At 41.8% G+C, this 27,639-nt stretch overlaps 1 protein-coding gene across 1 annotated transcript; it reads right to left on the reverse strand.

Moving 5' to 3' along the window:
• LOC139442867 (xanthine dehydrogenase/oxidase-like) lies at positions 1 to 27,639 on the reverse strand. The gene is made up of 33 exons (XM_071223771.1): positions 27,559 to 27,639; positions 27,193 to 27,250; positions 26,123 to 26,219; positions 25,865 to 25,973; positions 24,681 to 24,807; positions 24,410 to 24,471; positions 24,065 to 24,154; positions 23,505 to 23,606; positions 23,253 to 23,391; positions 21,817 to 21,984; positions 20,772 to 20,848; positions 20,341 to 20,434; positions 19,064 to 19,176; positions 18,628 to 18,812; positions 18,323 to 18,485; positions 17,357 to 17,567; positions 16,501 to 16,682; positions 15,785 to 15,904; positions 14,615 to 14,836; positions 13,960 to 14,023; positions 12,196 to 12,265; positions 11,637 to 11,724; positions 10,941 to 11,027; positions 10,271 to 10,462; positions 9,673 to 9,818; positions 8,363 to 8,546; positions 7,540 to 7,668; positions 6,870 to 6,944; positions 5,218 to 5,270; positions 4,322 to 4,436; positions 1,700 to 1,786; positions 794 to 961; positions 1 to 234 (listed from the first exon to the last, which is right to left on the reverse strand). Exons 1-33 carry the CDS (start codon positions 27,613 to 27,615, stop codon positions 1 to 3), a joined length of 4,068 nt encoding a protein of 1,355 aa, XP_071079872.1. The 5' UTR covers positions 27,616 to 27,639.

Genomic DNA, 27,639 nt, shown 5'->3' on the forward strand with positions numbered 1-27,639 from the left:
CTACCGTTGATAACCAGAGTTAATCATGTACATCTTATTTTCACCTTCAAACCATGTACGTCTCACCTGTTTGGAAAACTGATCCCGGCACGCCATCCGGATCTTCTCGGGCGTGGCCGGACTGTCCAGACGGAACTCACGGCTCTCTCCCGCGTCCTTTCGCGCCGATTTGATGGCGTCCTTGACGGCAAAAAACACCGACGACGCCAGGAACAGAGGAGGTTCTCCGATGCCCTATAGAACGTTTCAATCATTTATAATTGTAATGATTGCCTTTCAAGAAAATGTAAATACGTTTTCATCGATTGGTGGATGATATCATGAATCGATCGAATATCCTAAAGCTGCAAAACTATATAGAACCTAAACCTTTTTTTTAATAAAACATGGATGAATTTTTTGGAAAATATTTTGGGTGGCAAATATAAGAAAATGAATTGGCATGGTTACCTACAAATGGGATCAGTCGGGTGATTGGCATAGGTGAATGTTGTTTTATGTCGGAGTCAGCAATAGTCCAATTATAATACGGCAGCGTGTGTAAATGATCAACGTGGTCGACAGAGTGAGCAACGTTCCTCGTTGTCAGGGGATACATTAAGCTAAGTCACAGACCCTGGACAACTAATCAATAACGATTCAGTCGACTCATAATAATGTCATTCCTGGGTTGCTTGGAGTAGTTTATGACCGGGGAACCTATGGGTGATGGGAACAACGAACCTTAACACCACATCGACCCATTATGCCAGATATCGCACCTTCACTATCATCACCAAGTGTTGAAGCTTACCTTGGAAGAGTAAACTGCACGTTTATTGACGCTGCCCTTCAGCAAAGTGACGTTCAGTGTGACCGGGATGTTCTTAAAGCCTGGAATCTTGTATGTTCCCGGGCCTCGAGTGAGGACAAGTCCTGCTGGTGAGATCTTCTGCTGTTCGAGACAGAATAACCCGTATCCCTGAGGAAAAAATAATGGTGGTTATGTTTGTAATAAGTATGTTTTTATCCAGTAAGAAAACATAAGAACAGAAATATTCAATCCTCCAATATCAAGCAGTTAGTCAAAAATATTACATGAAAAATAATTTAAGAATAGTCAAATTGCACGGCTTTCATTTGTATGGCTTCCTCGAATATCAAGGGAACTTAGAAACAGAATATGTTTCAATCCCGTTCTACTGACTGCCGAACTTTGTTTAATTACGTCCATATGAATGAACTAGAGTTTATGAGTGGCATAGCTACATGTACAACGTACGGACGATTATTGAAACGTGGTTGAGCTGAGTCAACTGAGAGGAGCACATTTCTGGCACCCAGTGTTGACAAGAAAGATAGGCAGTAACACCGTTTTGTAGGTACGTCCCTACAGCTGCACTACATACGTCCCTACAGCTGCACTACATACGTCCCTACAGCTGCACTACATACGTCCCTACAGCTACACTACATACTCCCTACAGCTGCACTACGTACGTCCCTACAGCTGCACTACATACGTCTCTACAGCTGCACTACATACGTCCCTACAGCTGCACTACACACGTCCCTACAGCTGCACTACATACGTCCCTACAGCTGTACTACATACGTCCCTACAGCTGCACTACATACGTTCCTACAGCTGCACTACATACGTCCCTACAGCTGCACTACACATACTTTCCACACTGTGGTATGCGAGGCACTTATTTACCTGCATGAAAGCACCCTCAATCTGGCCGATGTCGATCGAAGGGTTCAGGCTTCTGCCAACATCCATCACAATGTCAGTCTGCAAAACCTGAAAGAAATTTCAGCGCCACAGCGAATTTTTCATTTATGTGAAAAATACTGATTCAATGTACATATATAAATTGTTAAATCTACTGATTCAATGTACTTATTTGACATTTGTATTGAAGTAAAACATATTATAGTAACTTAAAGGTACATGTAGAATCGGGCCAAACATGCATAAGTAGGGTACGTGTAGTAGTGTACATGGATCGGGCAAAACATGTGAAAGTAAGGTACATGTAGCAGTGTACATGGATCGGGCAAAACATGTGAAAGTAAGGTACATGTAGTAGTGTACATGGATCGGGCAAAACATGTGAAAGTAAGGTACATGTAGCAGTGTACATGGATCGGGCAAAACATGTGAAAGTAAGGTACATGTAGCAGTGTACATGGATCGGGCAAAACATGTGAAAGAAAGGTACATGTAGCAGTGTACATGGATCGGGCAAAACATGTGAAAGTAAGGTACATGTAGCAGTGTACATGGATCGGGCAAAACATGTGAAAGTAAGGTACATGAAGTAGTGTACATGGATCAGGCAAAACATGTGAAAGTAAGGTGCGCGTAGTAGTGTACATGGATCGGGCAAAACATGTGAATGTAAGGTACATGTAGCAGTGTACATGGATCGGGCAAAACATGTGAAAGTAAGGTACATATAGTAGTGTACATGGATCGGGCAAAACATGTGAAAGTAAGGTACATGTAGCAGTGCACATGGATCGGGCAAAACATGTGAAAGAAAGGTACATGTAGCAGTGTACATGGATCGGGCAAAACATGTGAAAGTAAGGTACATGAAGTAGTGTACATGGATCAGGCAAAACATGTGAAAGTAAGGTGCGCGTAGTAGTGTACATGGATCGGGCAAAACATGTGAATGTAAGGTACATGTAGCAGTGTACATGGATCGGGCAAAACATGTGAAAGTAAGGTACATATAGTAGTGTACATGGATCGGGCAAAACATGTGAAAGTAAGGTACATGTAGCAGTGTACATGGATCGGGCAAAACATGTGAAAGTAAGGTACATGTAGCAGTGTACATGGATCGGGCAAAACATGTGAAAGTAAGGTACATGTAGCAGTGTACATGGATCGGGCAAAACATGTGAACGTAAGGTGTGCGTAGTGGTGTACATGGATCGGGCAAAACATGTGAAAGTAAGGCACATGTAGTAGTGTACATGGATCGGGCAAAACATGTGAAAGTAAGGTACATGTAGTAGTGTACATGGATCGGGCAAAACATGTGAATGTAAGGTACATGTAGCAGTGTACATGGATCGGGCAAAACATGCGAAAGTAAGGTACATGTAGCAGTGTACATGGATCGGGCAAAACATGTGAAAGAAAGGTACATGTAGCAGTGTACATGGATCGGGCCAAACATGTGAAAGTAAGGTACATGTAGCAGTGTACATGGATCGGGCAAAACATGTGAAAGTAAGGTACATGTAGTAGTGTACATGGATCGGGCAAAACATGTGAGAGTAAGGTACATGTAGCAGTGTACATGGATCGGGCAAAACATGTATAAGTAAGGTACATGTAGCAGTGTACATGGATCGGGCAAAACATGTGAAAGTAAGGTACATGTAGCAGTGTACATGGATCGGGCAAAACATGTGAAAGTAAGGTACATGTAGCAGTGTACATGGATCGGGCAAAACATGTGAAAGTAAGGTACATGAAGTAGTGTACATGGATCAGGCAAAACATGTGAAAGTAAGGTGCGCGTAGTAGTGTACATGGATCGGGCAAAACATGTGAATGTAAGGTGCGTGTAGTTGTGTACATGGATCGGGCAAAACATGTGAAAGTAAGGTGCGTATAGTAGTGTACATGGATCGGGCAAAACATGTGAAAGTAAGGTACATGTAGCAGTGTACATGGATCGGGCAAAACATGTGAAAGTAAGGTGCCTGTAGTAGTGTACATGGATCGGGCAAAACATGTGAAAGTAAGGTACATGAAGTAGTGTACATGGATCGGGCAAAACATGTGAATGTAAGGTGCGTGTAGTAGTGTACATGGATCGGGCAAAACATGTGAATGTAAGGTGCGTGTAGTAGTGTACATGGATCAGGCAAAACATGTGAAAGTAAGGTGCGTGTAGTAGTGTACATGGATCAGGCAAAACATGTGAGAGTAAGGTGCGCGTAGTAGTGTACATGGATCGGGCAAAACATGTGAAAGTAAGGTGCGCGTAGTAGTGTACATGGATCGGGCAAAAGTAAGTAAAGTAAGTTACGTGAAGCAGCGTAGTGTATACGGATCACGTAAAACGTGAAAGTAGGGTACGTATGGTTCTGTTGTTTATACGGATCATGTAAAACACGTGAAAGAAAATAAAGGTGTGTGTCGTAATGTGGTGCTTATGGATCATTTGCATAACTTTCTTCTTTGCAAGATTTTCAAATTAACAAAGTGCAAGTGCTAAAACATGCGCTTCATTTCCATAATTCCTGAAGATCTAATAAAACTCCTTGACGCAACATCCCATTTAGACATGGCCCAAAGAGAACAACCTACCTGGTGGTCACCTGTTAGACAATCGATCTCCACTTCGGAGCAAGCCACTCCACATGAGAAGTAGTTGAAGAACGTGCCCTTGTTTAGTTTTTCGTCATAGTCCAAACCTTTCGTGCTGAAATAATTCAGAAGGCACTGTAAATAGTCACTGTCTCAGCAGTCATCCTTGTCCACCTCTATTGGATGCATGGTGTTGCTATCTGCATTACAACATAGGCACAGTGCATTATCTTTGACTAAGTCACTGGATGCTTCTAAAATCTGCAATATTTCAGCTACATGGCTAAAAACTGTAAAAAAAAAAGGAGTCAGGGTCGGCCACATCAGTGAGGGAGGCCATAATCCATGATACACGCCATCCAGGTTCGGTGATCCACAATCATCAAAGCCACACATTGTAACAACTAGATACTCATTTAAGTCGTATCTTACGTCAGGCATTGTGGTACTGACTGCCGTACTGATAACCCACTACGGTTTAGTAGTCAATACATATTTAAAAATATATGCACATGACATATTCTCATAGTAGACCACTCGTACTTCTTGCTAGTTTGGTTGATGGTCACTTTGAGCAGTATTGCAGCTATATCACGGCATGTAAGCTTGGTGCTATGCTGGTCTTCGCGGCTTATCTCCAGCTGCAATCTTGTAGCAATCGGGGCGAATCCAGGATTCGAACCTATGATTTCTAGTGTACCTTGGAGACGCAACTCTGCACGGCGAATGGTGGCCGGAAGACGACTGGACCAACCCTGCCCTATTATAACTAGAACTATAACAAGGGTTTTATTTGTTGTGAATGATAATGGGTTACATATTGTTTATGCAGTATATATTGTATGGCACAGTAGTATCACAATGAGTCAAACCTGTTAAGGTATAAAATTACTTACAAGTAGGAGCCTGAGGCCGACAACGGAACACGATCCATGTACGCACTGTTGACCTGTGAATCAGAACAAACCATGATGTCTTTTACTGTACAGTACAATCATTGTTAAGCAACAAACAGTCAACATGAGATAGGAGTGTATTGACATTGATGTCATCATTCGTGAATATACCCTCTTCAAAAAAAGAAACGCATAGTTAAAAAATAAGGATATTTATTAAGCGGATGTAAAAGTATCTACACAGAATATGCGTTAACACAATCAAATGAAATTAGACACAGTGATCGACAAAAGCATTGTCGTCATTGTCAGCATTAATTCAGTTCAGTCATTGCACATGTGTAGCCACAAGGGGGCGTCATGGTCAGTACCTGGTCACACCACCTCTTGCAGCCGTCACCTCCTTGGCACAGATTGCGCAAGTGGGGAAATCTTCGCCATTCCTCCTGTAAGGCGTTGGCGAGTTGTGCCAGTGTGTGGGGACGCTGGTGACGTTGACGGATGCGTCGATCAAGTTCGTCCCACAAATGTTCAATCGGGTTGAGATCAGGCGATTTGGAAGGACATTGATGTTCTCATTAACAAGGAAATTAACTGTTACACGTGCTGCGTGGGGCCGAGCGTTGTCAAGTTGGAACAGCTCCCTCTGGCGTTCCAAAGTTTGGAGGAGGTGAGGAAGCAGAATTTGGTCTATGTATCGGTTTACTGTAAGATTGCCCTGGACAACCACTAACTGTGATTTACCTGTGTAGGATAAGGCGCCACACACCATGACACTCCCTCCACCAAATCGGTCCACCTGTCGAACGCAGTTCGGCGCAAAACGTTCATGTCGACGTCGGTATACACGTTGTCTTCCATCCCGTCGTTGAAGAACAAAACGTGACTCATCGCTGAACCAAACGCGTTGCCAGTTCCTGAGATCCCATGCCTGTACTCTGTTGCACCACCTGACACGTCGTTGACGGTGTAGACGTCGCAAGACAGATCCAACATTTGGTCGTCTCGCTCGAATTCCCACTTCCCACAGACGATTTCTGATGGTTTGGTCGGAATTTCTTCTCATACCAGGCACTTGTCCTGCAGTTTCCGTTGCTATAGCAAATCGATTCCGAAGAGGATGCAACCGGATGTACCGATCCTGAGCAGGGGTGGTCATTCTTGGTCTTCCACTTCTGGGATGATCTTGAGTCGAATTAGTGCGGGTATATCGATGAACGTTGGTGAACGTTGAAGTGTCGGGGACTCACCTGCTTCCAAACGTCCAATGGCGATATTTCGGTCAGCTGCAGGTAATCTTGGCATTTTTCGATCTCCGTTCACGTCAGAAAATTCGTAAAGAACTTATAGTCAGTGTCTCTGCTCTTGTTTCCAACACTTTGCACGTGCATTGTGCTGAAAACTTTGCATTTTTGCAGATAAACGTTTACAAAAAACATTTTGAGATGTGTTTGCGCGAAATGCACAACAAAGATGACATGATTAACGTTTTTATAACGATTACTGGATAAAAAAAATAAAATTGGAATTCTCAAAACACATATGCGTTTCTTTCTTTTTAAGAGTGTAGTAGCAATTTTCACATTAACTTCTAAATATGGACCATATCTCATTCTTTAACCTGATATATTAAACAATATGAAAGGACGTACCCAGTCGGACCAGTTTCCCTTTGGCTTGGCCTTGATGTAAGGCTCGAGGCGTCCTCTGAGTATTTCACAGGCATTCTGAAAGGTGATCAATGTAATTTACAAACTGTTAAGAACATAACTTCTTTAAGTGGCATTTAAGAACAGTTAAGAACATACGTTGTCTTCTCAATTACATTTTCATAATCGACATGCAAACAAGTGGATCTAAGGCACACATTAATACTCCATGTTTCATCAGAAATCCTCCTGTAGTATTACGGGTGTTCTTTTTTCACAAGTATAGGATTACATATTACCCCTCTCATTGCTGAAATAATACTTATATTTGAATGTTTGTGTGACTCAGGTTATGTTATTTCAGGCCATCCGGAGCCTTCAATACTTCTGTGCACCCCAACACTTTATTAGCCAAATACTATCATTTAATGTTTGAGAAATTCGTTTCTAACATTCATTTTTGACCTTTCGACCTAACCTCTCGTCAAGAATGGCAGAAGAGTAGACGTCATGTCTCTTAATCTCCTAATCCCTTATAATATTTCTTCTGGGCAGGTTATTTTCAGAGCTGGATTGACAAAAGTTATTTTTAGGCAGGAAAAACAGGATGGGAAGCGTGATTATGAAAATACGCCGCCACACACCGTGCCCATCCAGGTATATACTCACGCACCTGCACAGCTCCTCCATTGAGATCTGACCCGGAGCTGGCGGCGGTGGGACTGGTGTATGGGATTTTGTCTGTTGCAGTATCATTGATGAAGACATCAGATGTAGGAACACCTAACGCTCGACTCGTCACCTGTCAAATACAAAAATAATTACTGGAAATCATGCATCATCACTGACATATATGACCTTTTGTGATACAAATTCACCGACAAAAGAAACGCGAATACCATACCATGTTGGTTAATATTTAAAGAATTACTCATATTCAAGAAATAATAGATTGGTTCGATGTTGTGTATCCACGCTCATGCACGCATTACATGTGACGTCATAGACCAGTGACTCGAGATGCACCATTTGTCTGGTGCAGGATTAGCGTGTAAAGTTTGGAAATCATGTGCAGCATATCGTGATAAGAACAAAGACACTGTGGTAACACTTAACTGATTGTTAGTTTTGTCACATTGTGGTACACATCTCTTAAAGTACATACTTCTCAAAATGTTTCTTTGGTTCGTGTTTCTTTTGGCGGTTAGTAAATAATTATCATTTATGAAATTGTAGCGTATGTAATCGCAAGTTCAGTGAGCTGTTAAAAGATCAGTATATATCACCAACACAACGTTTCAGATTGTATACATAAGTATAAACAGTATGCACGTAATATAGCTAGAGTATAGTATTATGTTTCAAGGTCAGCAAATAGCATCAACACAAGGTCTCAGCCTATATGGATGAAGGCAGTATGTATATAATACATCTTCAGTATAAAAGCATTATGATTTAGTCAAACATAATGATGTATGCACTAATTTAGGAATTACCTGAATCATCTTCGTGTGAAGTCCTTGTCCCATCTCTACCCCGCAGTGAGATACCAACACAGACCCGTCCAGGTAGAGCGTCACCAGGGCACAGGCCTGATTAAGGAACTTAGACGGAGCCTCATACGACAGGCCGAATTTGGTTGGAATTACGCTCAAACCACGCTTCTTCCATCGGCTTTCACTGAAGTATATAAAGTCAGTACATTTTAATTTAAGTACCATTGAGTTTTTGTAAATCTGATTTAGTTGCTTTCGCTAGTTTTTCGATTTGAAAGGATTAGTTGTTTTTGTTGTGCGTCTGGGGAATAACACAGGAAGTGACGTCAGTGGGTTTTTTCCATTCTTTCTTAAATGTAAACCTCTCTCAGGATACATATCTTGTGTCGCCTCTTGTCATCGTCCTGTACTCCAGACGTGGTCACGTATATAGGTATGAGGTCAGAAGTGCTAGGTTACACGTCTTGCAGGTAACGTTATCATGTAATGCATTTTACAGGACCCGCGAAGATCCGCGGTAGAATAGGTCTTCAGCAACCCATGCTTGCCATAAAAGGCGACTATGCTTGTCGCAAGAGGTGACTAGCGGGATCGGGTGGTCAGGCTCGCTGACTTGGTTGATGCATGTCATTGTATACCAATTCCGTGGATTGATGCTCATGATGTCAATCACTAGATTGTCTGGTCCAGACTCGATTATTTACAGACCGTCGTCATATAGCTGGAATATTGCTGAGTGCGGCGTTCAACAACGAACAAACAAACAAGCAAACAAAGCATTTTACGATATCACCAATTTGAACATATGTTGTGTAAATATTAAACGTCAAAGTCAGAGATTAATCATTGGCAATTGTCCGCCGAAACAGATTCATTTTGGAGTGAAAGACAAAATACACAACGCCATGTTTATTTGTTTATTTTAGCTTTTGTCCCATTGAAACCTGAATCCAGTTTGACCAGGCCTGTGATTGATATTGTTGGTAACCTCCCATATCGAAGTGGTAGGATGACATGCCATCAAGCAAGTCAACGAACCAGTGACCACACCATCTATTTCGTCTCTTACGACAAGCATAGGCTACTAGATTCCTAACCAGGACAAATTATATTAAGATAGGCAGGTAATGATGAAGCATATAATTCATACCAGTATCCGCCATTCCCTTTACTTAATCTCAAATGTTTGTCGCGCACATAATTTTGGGTGCATTATATATTAATGAACGCCGATTTGATCGTATTCATGTCTTGTGTAAGGGGTAGAACAAACAGGTCATAAATAGATAATATCGCATAAATAAAAGTACCTGTTAAACTTGTCTACTTCTTTTCTTCTCTGTGTAAAACAGCTCTGTGACACACATTCCGACCAGAGCCGTGGCAGGTTAGCGTCAATGACAGGCTGGTTATAGTGGGTTAGCTCCCCTTCCTTGTACAGGTTCTTGGATCGAATCTGAAACATTATTCAAACGTTTCGATATATCCATAATTGTTTCACCATAAAGCAGTGTTTAATTCATAATTTTGAATTGCACTGAGCACAAACAAGATACAGATTTTCAATCCATGGAGAAGATCCATAAGCAACGCTTACAGCAATTCATCCGAGTCGCCTATTGCGTTTTTCCCAGTCTTATATGTGGATTTTGGTGGTCCCCTTCATGAAAAAATAAAAAGGCACAGCTATGAATCCTTAATGTAAATTCATTTTAAATGCATTTGCAAAATTTAGAATGAGACATTTTATGTAAGCTGCATACATTTGTCAAATTAAGACGAGCAAATAATTTATATGTTAGAACCTCTTCCGTATATCAGTTCAACGTTTGAATTCTGATTTATCACAAATAAACAGTTTACAGGTAGAGGAATGCGGGGTCGATGATGTCACTCTTGACCCCTTACCACTTCTCCTGGTATATTGAGGAAGTCCGCCATCTTGTCTATCACAGATTCGGTCACAAACATGCCTTGTGGCGCTCCGAATCCCCTGAAGGCGGTTGCTGATGGGATGTTTGTCTTACACATGCGGCCCACGACGTTGATGTGAGGAATGAAGTAGGCGTTGTCAACACCAGACACGGCCTTTGTCATCACCTGGGTACATGCAATCTATGTAAAATCATCTTACTCCAGTCCGGAAAAGACCTAATGGAGGGATGGAGGGGTGGATTGAGGAGGATGATGATGATGAGGAGGAGGATGATACCGTCACCTTTAAATACAGTTGTTTTTGTTTGTTTGTTGTTTAACGCCACACTCAGCAATATTCCAGCTATATGACGGCGGCCTGTAAATATTCGAGTCTGGACCAGACAATCCAGTGTGTGACATTATGAGCATGGATCCACGAAATTGGGATGCGATGACATGCATCATCCAAGTCAGCTAGCCTGACCACCCGATTCCGTTAGTCGCCTTTTACGACAAGCATAGTCGCCTTTTATGGCAAGCATGGGTTGCTGAAGACCTATTTCACCCCGGATCTTCATGGGTATCCTTTCAATACAGATTTGAATCATTCTATTGGCAATCTATTTATATGTTTTTACTTTATGGCGCCCTTGTCCTTTACCTCTGGCGAAAGATCAATGGTGGAACCACTGTTGGAGAAAAGCTTCACATCGTACGCCATAATCCTTCCCGTGGATGTGAACCCAACCTGTTGAAACAATACACATTTTTGAATAGTGTAATATATAAAATTAAACATTTTACTTATATTATACAAGATTCAATACCGAAACATTCCATAATCGGGAGGATAAATACATATTTAAACACACTATTGACAGCAGTGTACCTTGACCCCGTGGGGATTCGGGAACAGAATACCTCCGTAACATATTCATTATTTGTATAGCTAGCTTATCCGACGGGGCCCATAGCAGCATATTAAATTGCCAGAACCGCGTCCTCAAGTGCTTTAGACATTTTGGTATAGCCGACTGTACCTCATGATTTTCGTAACTTAAACGAATGAACAGACTGAAAGTGTGTTATCGTAGTTGGATGGATTGTTGCTCATGTGTTCAACCACTGGTTGATACAGAGGTGGGGCGCGAATGCTTTTTTCCGACACCTTATTTAACTTGGCATTTGGCTAAGTGACCTCGTGTCCTTGGTACACACACCCTCCACAATTATTCACTCCCACACTTATTCACTCCCTAAAACTACACCACCACCCCCCCCCCCCCCTACCCCCACCCCACCCCACCCCCATCCCGTCCATTCGTACATCCTTTATTTCAGCTCACACACAGAATACCTTATATCTGCCGATGAATGCATGACGTGTTCCTGTGATAACCATGTCCTCGTCCCTGTCAAGCATACAGCGGACGGGTCGGCGAAGTCTGGAATGTGATGTAGAGACGTGCATAATAGACGTTATTTCTTGTTAAAATTGTAGCCAACAATTTCGCTTACAGGTCTGCCTGGCAATTGGTTAATTGCTGAATTGGTTATGGGGTGGAGATTATTTAACATCGATCTGAGATGGTCTGTATATATTACTTAATCACGAGACTGCATGAGAGACAACTGAATTTACTGTGATGTTTAGATATGGTATCACACGCAGTCCAATACCGGCACATTCTGACCTTGCCGTCGTACGTCTTTTGGACGTTTTAACATTATCTAGATCAAAATATAATCGCCTGGGTAATTCCGCTGTTACATTTGTCAATGAATGCATAGGACAGTCTTACTTTAAATTTACATGTTCTCACAGCAGGCAGTAGATATTGATTGTAGAGAGGGAGACAGAAGAATAATATAATATTTCGTTACAAAAATAAAACAAAACTTGTTCTTGGCCGTACTTGTTTGCCGCGACAGCTACGGGTAGTGCAACTGAGATAGTTCGGCTCTGTTTCCCTCCGAATCCTCCTCCTATGAATGAATGAAACAAGTAAACGCATTGTATGTGAGTGAGTGAGTGAGTGAGTTAGGTTTAACGCCTCTTTGAACAGTATTGCTGTTATTTTACGGTGTGTTAGCTCAGGAAAGATTGAACTGATGCAGTTCTGTCTCCGACGTTTACCACTCTGGTTAAACCCACGAGTACGGGTCGGGTGTTGACAAAATATATCGGGGCGGGCGGGGATTCGAACCCATGATCAAATGTTTCTGGCATGCCTAAGAGACAACTCTGCACAGTGAATTGCGGCTTCTTAGACGACTGGGACACCCGTGCTCCAAAAAGGCAGTGTGAAAGAAAAGATCATCTGATATAGAGAATATAATCAACACCAGGTCCTTTAACAGGGTATGAAGCTTCCTGAAACGCACTCCGATGAAGGGCACCAAAACAACTGCCTTTTACAAATACAGTAAACTACGGTTATAACGAACTCAAACGGACTACATATTTTAGTTCGTTATAACCGTAGTTCGTTATAAGCACATATACAGCATAACTACAACAAGTAGTCGGGACCAAAAAAAGCAAGTTCGTTATATCCGTCAGTTCGTTATAAGCGTGTTCGTTATAACCGTAGTTTACTGTAGTACCCGTATCAAACATGTCCTTTCACGACGTGTCAGCTGGTGTTATCGCCGAAAGTCAGGATGTTCACTGACATGTTTGTGCTCAATGCTGTATTTGCATGTTACTGAGCGCGGGTGGATCAACTCTATACAAATAATTACTCTTGACGAGGTCAGTATGCGAAAACAAGGACACGAGAACCCGACCCCTGAGATGGGCTGAGAAACCCGAAGCTGCAGGCCCAGGACACGGTCAAATCATCGAAGGGGTCGGGTCGTGACGGTTTTGTTATACCGAAACTCACTTTAAAGTTTATGAAGCCTTTAAACATGGTTTAGCAGACGAGACAATATTCATCACGTGACAGGTCAATGCTGATCATGTGACGCGTCAATATTCGAGATCAGTGTCAGTCACATGATTTCGGGGTCTACATTGAAATGTATATGTTTGGTCACGTGGTACGGATTAACCAATGGAATATAATATAAAAGAGGTATAACAAATACGTTTGCAGAGTAGCATCATTTCACTAATCGCGAATTTGCAATGATAATATTATTATTATCATATCATACATTTATATACCTCAGATATCCAGATGTAGTATCTGCTCAAAAGCGGTTTTATCAGTTGATCCGTTCGCATTTCGGTTCGAATTCCGCTCATCATTCTCAACTCCCTGGGTAGTATACAACCGAAACTGCATAATGGCGCTAAGAGAGTTTTTTTCATCCACCTCACTTATCGGGTACTCATTCCCTGCTGGGTGAACAGAGGCACATTTGAACTAAGTCCGTTGCCCTGCGTACACAATTTTTTACGCTTGTGTTTCGTGTGTATGTATGTATTCGTGTCCTTGACCTTGACCTTTGGGTTTCACACAGTTATAAACTTTAACGTCCATCGTCACTTTAGCTTTCTTCCCGCATTGTTTTTAATTTATTTGTTGTTAAACGCCAAACACAGCAATATTTCAGTTATACGCCGACGGCCTGTAAATAATCAAGTCAAGACAATCCAGTGATATATATTGTGAACAAAGTGGATTTAAACTCAGGAGAACAAGTCCACGGTGTTGCGTGATACCACCTACCTATTCTTTTAACACGAGATATCACTTTGTTGGCTCTCACTCCCAGTGTTTCTGCTACCGCGTGCTGAAATATACCCAGTGGTCATTATCAATTGTATGTATTTATCAAAAAAACCTGTAACACTTTGACATTCAGACACATTTCACTTGTCAATAAAGAAACGTAATCATCTCAATTTACAGCCTTTATCGACTTATACTACTTCTGTGAATCCACATATGTGATTTCTTTGTAGTTATTCCAGGAAAAAGGGGTGAATAAGATCATCATAGTTTACACATTGGATACTGCTTATATGACTCTATGTCTTCAAATGATGAGGCCACGGGTGGCCTGCGCTGTGCAGAGTTCCGTCTCCTAGCTGTGTTAGAAATCATTATCGGGTGTTCGATGTCTGGTTCAGCCTGATTGTGTTTCTAGGTTTGTCAGAAGCATGTCCACGCTCCTGGCGTTCATTAAGGCGTCTAGACCATGGGTCACTTAGAGATTTCATCCCACTTCAAGCATCAAGCTTTACAATAAATCTTAATCAAAACGTTAAACAGTCGGACTGTTCAATCAAGTCAGGTCAGGTCCTCAGCAGGTCCAAGGAAAGACGTGGAAGAGGATGATTTCGAGTTAGTAGATGACGAGCTTCATTATTGCCAACTGTACCTGTATTTGAGACGGGAACTGTGAGTTAGTGTACAACTCCATGACGCCCTCTTCCCGACTAGGAATTGCAGCTGCGGCCTGAGTTTCCAGATAGAAGTGCTCCTGAGATCCGATCTCAATCTCACCTTCCAGAAAGTGATCGGATTGGCTGAAACCGGCTTCAAGGTCACCACGTGACAAACTGGTCACTTTGTCGAAGAAAGATTTCGCCGCTTCTGCTTCCTGGAGGTTAAATATAGAAACAAGGTATTCTAAACATCACAATTATTACGCGAGTTAGCGAAACGATGAAACCGGAACTATTTTGTACACTGTACCAGTAATGTGGGATGATACATACACTGTGAACTCCAAACTGCTTAAACTTTATACTGTCTGGATTAATACGAATCATTCATAATATTTCAATATTTCATTTAGTAACAATAAAATGATTGTTGCAAGTCATTTATGAATAATGACGGACAATTTAATAGTTGAATCGTAAATTGCAAACACTGAACTGAATTAATGTTATTGTATCAGCAATCCCACAATCGGGAGTGTTGTCTTGTACATGATTGCGCAGGCAATTATTAAAGTCAGCAGAATTAGTGAGAATTTAGCAGATTGGGCCCAGTTAGAGATAGTCTACAGGCTGCTGAGAGTCACCCTCGGCCACGGACAAGATGGTGCTTTAACATATGGTAAAAACCTACATTTGTGTTATCCCTACCTATCTCTGAAATTTCTCAGCGATACCGTAGGTCTTTTTTATACTATTGTCCTGCTGTTTTGATGTTGTTATAAGTGTTTTTAACAGTAGGGCATTCTTGTTTTAAAGTCACTTTAGTTGGTACATATGAAATGGGCCCTTTTCTGGTGAAACGTTTTAGAGTTGAGGATTGCTTAAAGTATATACTGTAACAGATATTTATGCAATATCGCGTTGGTTGACAATCCAGTGATTGTCATCATTAGCATCGATCCACGCAATTGGGAAACGATGACATGCTTCAACCAAGTCAGCAAGCCTGACCACCCGATCCCGATAGTCGCCTCTCAAGACCCTCATTGTCGCCTTTTAGGACAAGCATGGGTTGCTGAAGACCTATTCTACCCCGGATCTTCACGGGTCTACTCACATATTAAGTCATGGGTGAACATGTGGGGTTTGTTCAGACAGCAAACCTTTATTGTGATGATTGGTTGGAGTTCCTCATATACAATCTTGACCTTATCTGCTCCAACACGAGCCCGCTCTTGTGTGTCAGCAACCACGGCACCAATTATCTGCCCTTGGCAAATAACCTAGAATTGTAAGAGAGATTATGTTCTGATTAAATACCAACGGCAATGCACACAAGCAAAAGGCCTAATTTGCTGGAGGTATTGATATGTGGTCAAAGGTTAGAAGGTTTCACGAACAAAGAGTGACGATTTGTCATAGAGGCTGATTGGAGAGACTAGTGGTGAAGGCATTCGTTTGTCGTGCCGAAGGCCTGGTTAGATCCACTTCATGGGGATATAAAATGTAAAGCCCATTTCTGGGATATTTCTAACGCCAACTCACTCACTCACATAGTTAAAGGAGGCATTGGCCATATATGGATGATAGATACTGGTAAGGGATGGTCCAAAGTTACTACAACTAATGACTCCTCGAAGGACAATGTCATGAGTGAGTGAGTGAGTATGGTTTTATGCCGCTTTTAGCAATATTCCAGTATCATCACGGCGGATGACACCAGAAATGGGTTTGACAATGTCATGAAAGCTAGCACAAAACACAATAATAGTTATGATATAACTTAAACCGAATTCAGGGGAACGGGTCGATTGGTTTACAATCTTTTTGAATTCGCATCGTTTGAATGAATTAATTTACAACTTGGTTTTTCATTCACCTTATTTGCTGCAAAGATCTCTTCTTCATAGGGCACGACGGCTCCCCATCTCTTAGTACCGGGGACGTCTCTGTGGTCTATGTAGTCGACCACGCCGGGGAGATCCAGAGCTGCAGATGGGTCCACTGTCACCAGGCGAGCATGTGGCTTGGTACTGATCACCATAGAAAGGTACAGTTCATCTGAAAGACATGAGGGGCGGTCGGGTAGCCTAGTGCTTAAAGCCTTCGCTCGTCACGCCGAAGACCCGGTTTCGAATCCCGACATGGGTTCAATGTGTGAAGCCCATTTCTGGTGTCCCCCGGCGTGATATTGCTTGAATATTGTTAAAAGCGGCATAAAAACACTCACTTACTCACAGAAAGACATGAGTCAATGTTACTCCTATAAATTCCCGAGTGAAGCATTCCAGCCCATTACTCGGTCTGTATGTTAATACATTTTCAATATGTTCACCCGTTGTTAAAGCGATTCTGGGCAACTGTTGTGATTCTGGTCTCCGTGATCCTAGAGGTTCCCTAATGGTGCTATGTTGCTGATATCTCCCCCAGTGCAAATCAGAAAATAGTGCTCTGGACAACGTTGAAATGCCTTGCCAGTGATGCTTGTGATTCATAAGATCTCAAGTCAACCAAAAGCGTTATTTCTCGCATTATTATTGAGTCTCAGCTAGACGGTGTTTAAAATTTACTTCGTAAAGTGAATAAACTTTCTCAAGAAACTGGTGATGAATTCAAGAAAATAACTTTCGTTGACAAAAACACTTTCTCGTTTTGAGCTTTCATGTCACATCAGTCCCAGATGCCTTGTAGAACTGAAAAACTGTCATCCGTGGCTTTAACCTCAACTAACTCACCTTCGTGTTTAGGGAGATCGTCAACATACACAGCCTCTCCTGTTGTCTGTTGTTGGGCGGAGACATGCACGAGCGGCCTCCCAACAGCGTCACCCGGGGACTGTCCATCCGGCACATCCTCAAACACCTGGACCCCTTTACTGACCGCTCGTGTGATGTCGCCACAACCAGACACAATCTCCGAGACTATTTTGTTGTTCACGTCATGTCCCTACAAATACATCAAATAAGCTTAATTACCAGATTTGCCTTTGTTCTTACGACGCATTTCGAAGGTTAAGCATTAATTATACTGTCACTACGTATGAACTTCTGCGCTCTTTAATATAATACAGTTACGTTTGATATGATAGTTCGTCACGCCGAAGACCCAGGTTTCGATTCCTCAACATGGTTACAATGTGTGAAGCTCATTTTCGGTGTCCCCCGCCGTGATATTGCTAGAATATTGCTAAAAGCGGCGTAAAACCAAACTCACTCACTCATTACGTTTGATATGTTGGAATATAAATGAAATTCCTTGATTCGCGACCGATGATCAATAAAAGACCCAACGGTTTCTGTGAGGAATTAAATACCAAGAACATCATTATCTCACAATGACTTGGTTCTGTCGAAGGTTTCACTGATTAACGGTTTTCTTTCCATATGGTCAAATTAAAAATAATTATAAAAAAATGAAATAGCAACTGGAGCCAGATTTGGGCAACTGAACACAAGCAGTGTTTTTCGAATATACATCCTAACTTTTATATCAGTATCTTCAATGTTTTCAAGTTTTTAAATGTGCCAAAGGAAGGACACATCCCGTAAACTTCACAAGGGTAATCTGGCGGGGAATAACTACTATACGACAGAAAGAAAATACATCACTGTTGATAATGACATTAAGGGTATGTAAAACGTACTTATGTTTGCACTGAGCGACTTCGTTGCTGGGCGGGAATTATGGTATTGTACATGTACCTTATCAATAAGTCTCTTCGTGACAGACAGATAGAACTTGAAGAAGAAGCTGGTAGTGAGAGTACGGCGGTACTCCACCATGCCACCTGGTGAGCCAGGATCCAAGGGGAGATCACGCTCAAGGGTTCGGCAAGCTTCGTCTACAAGCTCATCATTCCAGGAGCTGAAACAGACCAATCAACATAGAGAAATTCTAAGAATACGGAAGTAAATAATTATAATCACAATTTTAGCGCAACGAATTAAGTTTGCATCAATAACCCAAAACATGATCACTGATATTATACATTTGCATGTGCACATACCGTCCCACTAGAGCCTCCATAGTCTTCGTGGCGTGGACTATTGTTGGGGCCATGCCGCCATACGCAAGAGTAATCTCCCTTACGACGTCAGTCCCGTTCAGAAACTCCACCTTCATGCCAGCGTTCACAATGGAGATGTCGTCATCTTTGCGATGGGCCTGCTTGAAGCCGCTGAAATATTCGTTCTGAAGGCGAAACGAATTGTTAAGTGCTCAGTTGTGTTCTTATCTGTATGATGGAATAGGATAAAGTTTTGAAACGACGTCCTTGAGCGGAACTGGGTTTAACATTTGATGTGCATTTTTAACATTTTTGTGTTGATATTGTAAAGATTTGTTACTTTGTTACTACATATCATGCATTACCTGTAATTAACTATTATTGTTTATACAGTTGTACCCAGATGGCCCAGATAAATGCAATAGCCCAAACTTACTTCGGAGGTGTAAGGTAAGTGTACAGATATCAGAACTTCTTCTGAAGCTATGGCTGTTTTTCGATATCCAGTGAAGAAGTTTTTGTCCATTTTAACCACGCGGATCCCATTTGCTGAAATAAAACCGTTTCTAAGGTCTTTTACCATGAAAGACGAATATATGTAACAAATGCGTTGATCACATAAATTTCACACTGACACAATTACTGTTGGAAGGCTACAATACCTTTTGTGAGAGAGTAAATGGTATTTTGCCACAGTCCACAATATTCCAGTTATTTCACCGCAGCCTGTCAGTCATCTGGTTTCACTCTGATTGATATGAAACATGTTGACGTTAACAAAAACAGTTCGCCATGGTCCCCTTAACATTATAGTGAGTGAGTGAGTTTGATTTTACGCCGCTTTTAGCAATATTCCAGCAATATCACGGCGGGGGACACCAGAAATGAGCTTAACACATTGTACCCATGTCGGGAATCGAACCCAGGTCTTCGGCGTGACGAGCTAACGCTTTAACCACTAGGCTACCCGACCGACCCTCTTAACATCATAGCTATCGTTAGCCAATGTTTTAGTCAGAGAGTTACAGCAATCTTCACGCCTTAATCGCTTTGTGGAAGTGAGCCCAGGTCACATCGTGTTTTACTCGTCCCGACTGTTTATAGGCTCTTTCGACGGAGAATTTGGGGCCTATTTATCCCAAGATCATCAGGAGTATTCAAATCGTAGATAAACATATGTGTTTTCAGATTTACGGATGTTATAGAGTATTCAATGCCGGGAAACCGACGGTGAGAGCCGAAGGTTCAAATATCAGAATTTCCGGCATCAAATACCTCTATTTGATTTCTTACAATTTCCATGCATCGAATACTTAATATCATCCGCAAATAAAAAAAACCCATATTTTTTGTCGACGTTATATGCTTCCGTGATATCTGAACTCTCCTGGTAAGCTAAATAATGTGCCAATAAAATACTAAAACGAATTTGTCCTGATGAACATTGAAGTGGTTTTCATTTCGCCAATACAAATGACCCTTTTTTTAAATTTGGAATTGACAAGAAAAACGTTACCTATCAAGAAAAAAGTCTTCATTTGCATTGAAAAGTCCGAAAAACTTCAGGGATTTAATTCCCATTAACAACTGTTTTTAGTTTTTTTATGTTATGTACTGTAGAAATGGTGAGACATTAATACACTATTTTGTATTTCATTTGTATTGTATTTTCAACCAATCGTTTTGCAGCACACACACACTCAGTTTACATACCTTTCGATCCGACAGTGAGCTCCGCGCCTGCAGCAACGAAGAGCGGATTCAGATCCGAGATAGGGCTTGCTGTCATGACGTTACCGCCGATACTCTGGTGCAGTAAGCAATATTTATAATGTTTCAATCAGTATAACCAGCCTACTAATTTGTTATCACCAGCAAAGCTCTGATTGTATTCACGTGTGTGTATTTTCAATCGTACACGTATTAGTAATAAAACATATCTTACTTTTGAAAAAAATACTAGTTTTGATTAACATTGACCGTAAATGTAGCAAAAATTAAAGTAATATCAAGGTTTGGGATACGAAGAATAGGCTTCACACAAAACACCCATGATGAAAACCATAGCCGGGCGCAAAAAAGCGAATGCCAGACACCACAAGGCTGCATTGACTCCCTGACTGAGTTCATGAACAAGCGCTTACCGCAACGTTTCTGATTTGATGACCCGCGAACCATCGCAGCATTTCAAGTATAGAAGCGAAGACACGTGTTTGAGACTCTGGAGAGACATATAATTATAGTTATATCAGCAAGCTCCCAAACACAACATTGTGACAGTCAGGAAGAACTTGACTTCGGACAGCACGCTAATGGGTTGGTATGCCAGATTTACCATTGTCACTGTGAGTAGACGTATATTGTTTTCTTTGACCCAAACGCTCAAAGGTACTTTATTAAACACATTTAACCATTAAGGAAGCAACATCATTCATCATGCTACGTTTGCAACGTGCTCAACATTTACGTTCCACAGGTCGATTAGTCAGAACCATGGCATTAAGAAATCGGTGGCAAACTGCCTCTCAGAAGAGGGACCGATTGCAAACGGCAACTGTTGTAGGAAGAGTACATGCCCAGACGGTGCGAAATCGTCAGTGGTGTATGGTTGTGGTGTACCATAATGGTGTGAGAGGTGGTACCACAATGACCAGCCTAAGTGCGCTCCATATTGTCCATGGCAGAGTCACATGTCAATACTATCGGGACAACATCTTTGCACCACTCTTGGTGCCATTTGCATAAAGTTTCATCTTTCAGGATGATAATAGAAATGCAAATAGTACCAGGATTGTGACTCAATTTCTCCAACAGCAAAACATCCATGGCATGCCATGCCAATGCACTGTCCTGACTTTTCCCCATTGAACACGCCTGGGACGTCATTGGCAGACACGCAAAAGTCAAAATCAACCAACCACTCTCAATGATCTCAATGCTGCTCTCATTGATGAGTGGAGCAACATGAGTCAGTCTGACATTGGTCGACTCATCAGAAGCAAGTCTTGAAGAAATCGTGCATGTCTGGTCAACAGAGGTGGTTTTACCCAATATCAGTGACGTTGGCTGCAAAAATGCAAATTTCAAATTGGCCCAAAACCTCTTAAACGCCCGAGTGCGCCACAATCTCATTACATCAACCATTAGCACCCATTATACGTGAATTTTGCTTCGATCAATGAGTTTCACCTGGTCTTTCAGCTACAGCCTTCTCTAGGGCAGCCTGCAGGGATGAGAGGGTAACCGAAGCACCGAACACCAACCCCGTGTCTGTGACTCGAGTCTGCATCAGTTCAGTGATGTGAGTAGCAGAAATCAGCACTGGGTAGTCCATCTTCTTGAACTTTATTTCAATACCTGAACCATATGACAAAAACACTTTTAATTGTTGGGTCAGGTGGTTGTACTTCACTTCTATTACATCTTTAATATCAGTCTGGGTGGTGACTGCAATTTTATTACAAGCACTAAGTTTAGAATTTCACACATTTGTGTCTGATTTGCGAATAGTTCGTGGAAAACAAAACACGGTTAAACAAAAGAGTCACAAGAATTATTAAGCATGATACGCCATATTATCGCTGTAGTTAATTTATAATGGATCGTAATGGCGAACGCTTACTAACGTTTTAAATATTTCATTGCAAAATGGGGGGCACGGGTGGCCCAGTCGTCTAAGGCGCCGCGATTCGCTGTGCAGGGTTGCGTCCCTTGGACACGCCAGAAACCTATGATTGTGGGTTCGAATCCTGGTTCACCCCGATTATGTTTCTAGGTTTGTCAGCACCATACCCGTGCTCGTGGGTTTCACCGAAGTGGTAAACGTCCGAGACCTGCATCACTTCGGGCTTTCCTCCCACATTAAGCTGACACGCCGTGATATAACTGGAATAATGTTAAAAACGGCGTTAAACCTAACTCACTCACTCACTCATTGCAAAATGTTTCTTGTTGTTTGTTTAACTTTCATGACACATCAATCAGGATTGATCGATGCTGATTTTCTTTACATGTGTTTGTGACGGGTGCCACCGGTGGGGCAGGTAACGCACACCTCTTCTCGAACACCTGGTGTCATTATTATTTGGTAGTGACACATAAACACATTCTCATGATATAGTCGGAACTGTACAATTGACTCTGCTCTATGCAGAGATTTCTATTGGATATGGAAAGGGTTTTGTGGCTTTATTTACTGAGTTCGGTAAACAAAGTACCTGTCATTAGCGACTCTATATTATCGCGGTGTCACTATTTTGTGGCGTGATACGTGTGGATTGTTTTGGATTATGCACAATCAGTATGCATACGACCTAAGTTAGGCCAACGGGCATCGTTCAAACATATGGAATCTTTTCTTACCAATTTCGAATGGAGGTACATGTAGGGGTAATTCCACTTCCAAAACATTCCAGAAACTATCATAAGAAAGTTAACCTGTATGCTTACGAGTAGCCGTCACATACCGCAACGAGGTCTGTATTCGACCAAGCGATGAAATATCGTGCTTAGATTTGCCTAAGTAAACAGTCAGCAGGGTGTGTGGATTATGAGATTTATCAACACCGCGATAATATAGAGCCCTCGAAAATACTATATATCGAGATAATTATTCCGTTACTCACCCACTTCCGTATTACCAACAACCATTTTGGCAGAAGGAAACTTGGCTTTGAGTTCATACACCTCCTCCAATGACACTGGTCTGAACCACGTCACGTCGTTTTTGTAGCATAATGAGGTTTGAAAAGCGCTGTTTCTCGTCTACAACATATGTAGAGGACGTCAATAAACTCCCTTATAGGTCCCCAAAAGGTTTCAGTTTGAAATAATAAACCACTCGCTCTAAGCTTCACATGTAGATCATTGTCGTTTACCTTGAGTTCTGGAGGGAATATTGGTTCTTGTGACGGGTCGTAAGGCATTGTGTTGACTCCATTAGCTGCCCCGTTACTGACTCCGTCACTGCTTGGATTATCCTGGAAATGAAAATGGCGTTAACTACTTGTAGCACAAATGAAGACTTTGGAACCAAGTTTGAATCGAACATTTGCAATAAAATAAATATACAAACAGCATGACGGTATATATCTATGAAAGCGTACTAGTGCCACAGCCACAGATGTAATTATCATCGATATCTACGAAGATGTAGGTATTTTTTTAGACTAATACGCACTAATGCGCTTCCATTTGTATCCCACAAAAGGTACATCCGAAATCCGCTTCAAGATTAAAGCTGATTTATTCGTTTATTCCGAAATGTGTTGATCCAGACACTTCACTAACCAGGGAACACAAAAGAACAGAAGTTTATCCACTCAAAGATGTAACGATGAGTTTACCGAGGTCGATTCTTTAATGACCGTCTGAACTCTCCATGGACGTAGGAATATATATTTCAAAATAGATACACATTGATACATATTGTACATACATTACATTGCTTTGAAATACGTACATGCGCTCCGTTGAGTGTTGACCCATTTCTGTTCCTGCAGCATGCCTCGCCCATGCCACAAACTCCCTGGCCGAAAACAAAATTATCACAAATAGGAATATGGTTTATGTTTACATGTATGACATGCCAATCCAATAGTGTTTCATATAGCAATAATAGAGATGAACTGGAAACTATCGATATATTTCTCAATTAGAAGACATTCAATTATAATCCCAAATGAAATTACTCAATTTTTCAACTTATTTCAATTCCCTATTTCAATTGCAAGTAAACATTTGGTCGCAGATAATACTTTCGCTAATCCAAAAATAAGTCAACCTTTGTAAATGACTCGAATCCTTGAAGAATTGCCCTGTATCCTGTACACCGACACAAGTTTCCTGTCAATAAGTCAAGATATTTCATCAAACCATGCATCAACAGTCCTTACTGGTACGTTTATCTATTGTACGTTTCTATAAAAACAAAGAAAATGACAAAAATTCTATACCAAGCATGAAATTAGTGAATGCTAGATTATTGCTTAACATCGCATCAGGAGATTTTCAGATGTTCGCGACAACATGAACGCAGTGATTCAGGGTAATACCGTCAAAGTTGTCCTCTATCTGTTCTTGTGTCGGCTGTGGGTTGTTCCTGAGCAGAGTATACATGGACATGACAATGCCCGGGGTGCAGAACCCACACTGAGACCCGTGGGCTTTAGCCAGACGTTCCTGGAAACAACAAGCATACATTGTTATGTTTTATGATAGTTTAAGATAACATAATTATTCATTGAAAACATTACCTGTACTGGGTGTAGCCTGGTCTTGGTGCTGCCTGTACCCTCTACTGTAGGACAGCCAGACCATGGAGAGAACAGACTTACCTGTACTGTGTGTAGCATGGTCTTGGTGCTACCTGTACCCTCTATTGTAGTGATAGCCAGATCATGGAGAGAACAGACTTACCTCGAATGGGTGTAGCTTGGTCTTGGTGCTGCCTGTACCCTCTACTGTAGTGACAGCCATACCATGGAGAGAACAGACTTACCTGTACTGGGTGTAGCCTGGTCTTTGTGCTGCCAATACCCTCTACTGTAGTGACAGCCAGACCATGGAGAGAACAGACTTACCTGTACTGGGTGTAGCCAGGGCTGTGTTCTGCCTATACCCTCCACTGTAGTGACAGCCAGACCATGGGCAGAACAGACTTACCTGTACTGGGTGTAGCCTGGTCTTGATGCTGCCTATACCCTCTACTGTAGTGACAGCCAGACCATGGAGAGAACAGACTTACCTGTACTGGGTGTAGCCTGGTCTTTGTGCTGCCAATTCCCTCTACTGTAGTGACAGCGAGACCATGGAGAGAACAGACTTACCTGTACTGGGTGTAGCCTGGTCTTTGTGCTTCCAATACCCTCTACTGTAGTGACAGCCAGACCATGGAGAGAACAGACTTACCTGTACTGGGTGTAGCCAGGGCTGTGTTCTGCCTATACCCTCCACTGTAGTGACAGCCAGACCATGGGCAGAACAGACTTACCTGTACTGGGTGTAGCCTGGTCTTGATGCTGCCTATACCCTCTACTGCAGTGACAGCCAGACCATGGAGAGAACAGACTTACCTGTACTGGGTGTAGCCTGGTCTTTGTGCTGCCAATTCCCTCTACTGTAGTAACAGCCAGACCATGGAGAGAACAGACTTACCTGTACTGGGTGTAGTCTGGTCTTTGTGCTGCCAATTCCCTCTACTGTAGTGACAGCCAGACCATGGAGAGAACAGACTTACCTGTACTGGGTGTAGCCTGGTCTTTGTGCTGCCAATTCCCTCTACTGTAGTGACAGCGAGGCCATGGAGGGAACAGATGGGCGCCAGACACGCATTCACTGAGTAGTGGCTATATTGTTAAGGTCATTGTAGCTTTTGTGAATTCTGAACATGCTTCAGTAGGTTACATTATTACATGCCCCTTAAAATAACAACAGTGAAAAATATATATATACACGATGTAGCAGTGTTGTAAAGTGTTTTCACATAAGAGGATACGATATGGTGTCCGTGCGGCTGTTGTATCGGGACACCATGACGGTGCACGCTCCGCATCCGCCCTCGCCACATCCAAGTTTACTGCCCGTCAGACGTACTGTAACATATACGCGAATTATTATTTCAAAACTTAGACACTGAAACTAAGCAAATAATGATCTTATATATGCCGAAGGAAACATGAACAATTCATTAGACTGAAGGGAGAGTACTGTACTTTCAATCGAATTAAATTGGCATGTAAATGATTCCATATTTGAGAACAATTTTCATAAACGCCCAATACAAATGTATGCATATGTGTGTATTATATGTACATAAGAAATTCAATGTGCTTCATCAGTAATAGGACGTACAGCGCCTTTCAAAATATAACCAAAAGAGGACACCAAGACCATGCTACACCCAGTACAGGTAAGTCTGTTCTCTCCATGGTCTGGCTGTCACTACAGTAGAAGGTATAAGCAGCACCAAGACCAGGCTACACCCAGCTCCCAAAACCAAATTTGCATTGGTAGTGAATGGATCAGTGCACTTCACAAAGATGGATATCAATTTTATTTTGGCAGACAACGTATACCTCAACTGGTTGGTGACAGAAATGAAATGTAAATATGAACTTATGCAAGTGAATCTAATACTACCTGGGGCATGTTATACTACGAAGTCACGTCCCTTACCTACCGGGATTCGGTGACGAATGTCGAATTACGCTTTCGTGCCAATAATGTCATAAAGTACATACATAACGGATTGACACTCATGAACGACCATATGGATGACTGCTGGAGTTAACCCTTTAAGCTGGGTGAATGACAGCTATTTGATTACAGCATGGTTGCCAATTCTTCCAATTTTCATCAACAGAGAATACCTGGTCACTTTGAGGTCGGCAGAAATATGATGTCTGGTTATGTATATATTTGGTTCAAATGTGGTCTGTAAACATGGGAAGTATTGTTTTGAATACATACAAACTGTTGGGGGGTATAATATACATCCTTGACATTTATATTAGGCTCAGAATTTTTCAGCCACCCCTCGTTTTAAAGTAAACTGACTGTGCTTACGTCTGTTTCTCAAGTACTGTAGTAACGTGACATGAGGATCAGGATTCGGCTCAACGATCTGTAAACATAAAACGACTTAATAAAAAAAGTGTACAGTTATATCACTGGACCGATCAACAGAGCGGTATGATGACAGCAAGTAAAGCGACAAAACCCTTTTCGTAGCCAATAGAAATCCCTCCATAAAGCAGAGTCGATATTATAATTCTAGCTTTGTCATGAGCATGTGTTTATGGAATGGGTCGTCATGTATTAGGCGGAATTATCAATTCTGTGTTATTTGGGAAATCGTTTTGTTGTGGGCAAACAGACAATTGACACGATTAAAGCTATGTGCAGCATACGTATCTCAACATATATACTTACTCGTAGACCATTAACGAAGAAGATCAATTCATCCGTAACCTCGCCTCTGTGCCCCATTGCTATAGAACTTGCGTAGATGCC

This window comes from Haliotis cracherodii, unplaced genomic scaffold, assembly GCF_022045235.1.
Source record: "Haliotis cracherodii isolate W230 unplaced genomic scaffold, xgHalCrac1.p SCAF_5, whole genome shotgun sequence".
NCBI classification, from domain to species: Eukaryota; Metazoa; Mollusca; class Gastropoda; order Lepetellida; family Haliotidae; genus Haliotis; species Haliotis cracherodii.

Bases quoted from the DNA above. Each gene is read 5' to 3' on its own strand.
- LOC139442867 (XM_071223771.1), bottom strand. From the start codon at position 27,615: ATGGGGCACAGAGGCGAGGTTACGGATGAATTGATCTTCTTCGTTAAT. The intron at 24,808-25,864 runs GTAAGTCTGTTC...TGTTGTTTCCAG, and splicing joins CCAGGCTACACCCAGTACAG to GAACGTCTGGCTAAAGCCCA. The intron at 962-1,699 runs GTAAATAAGTGC...TTTTTTCCTCAG, and splicing joins TTGAGGGTGCTTTCATGCAG to GGATACGGGTTATTCTGTCT.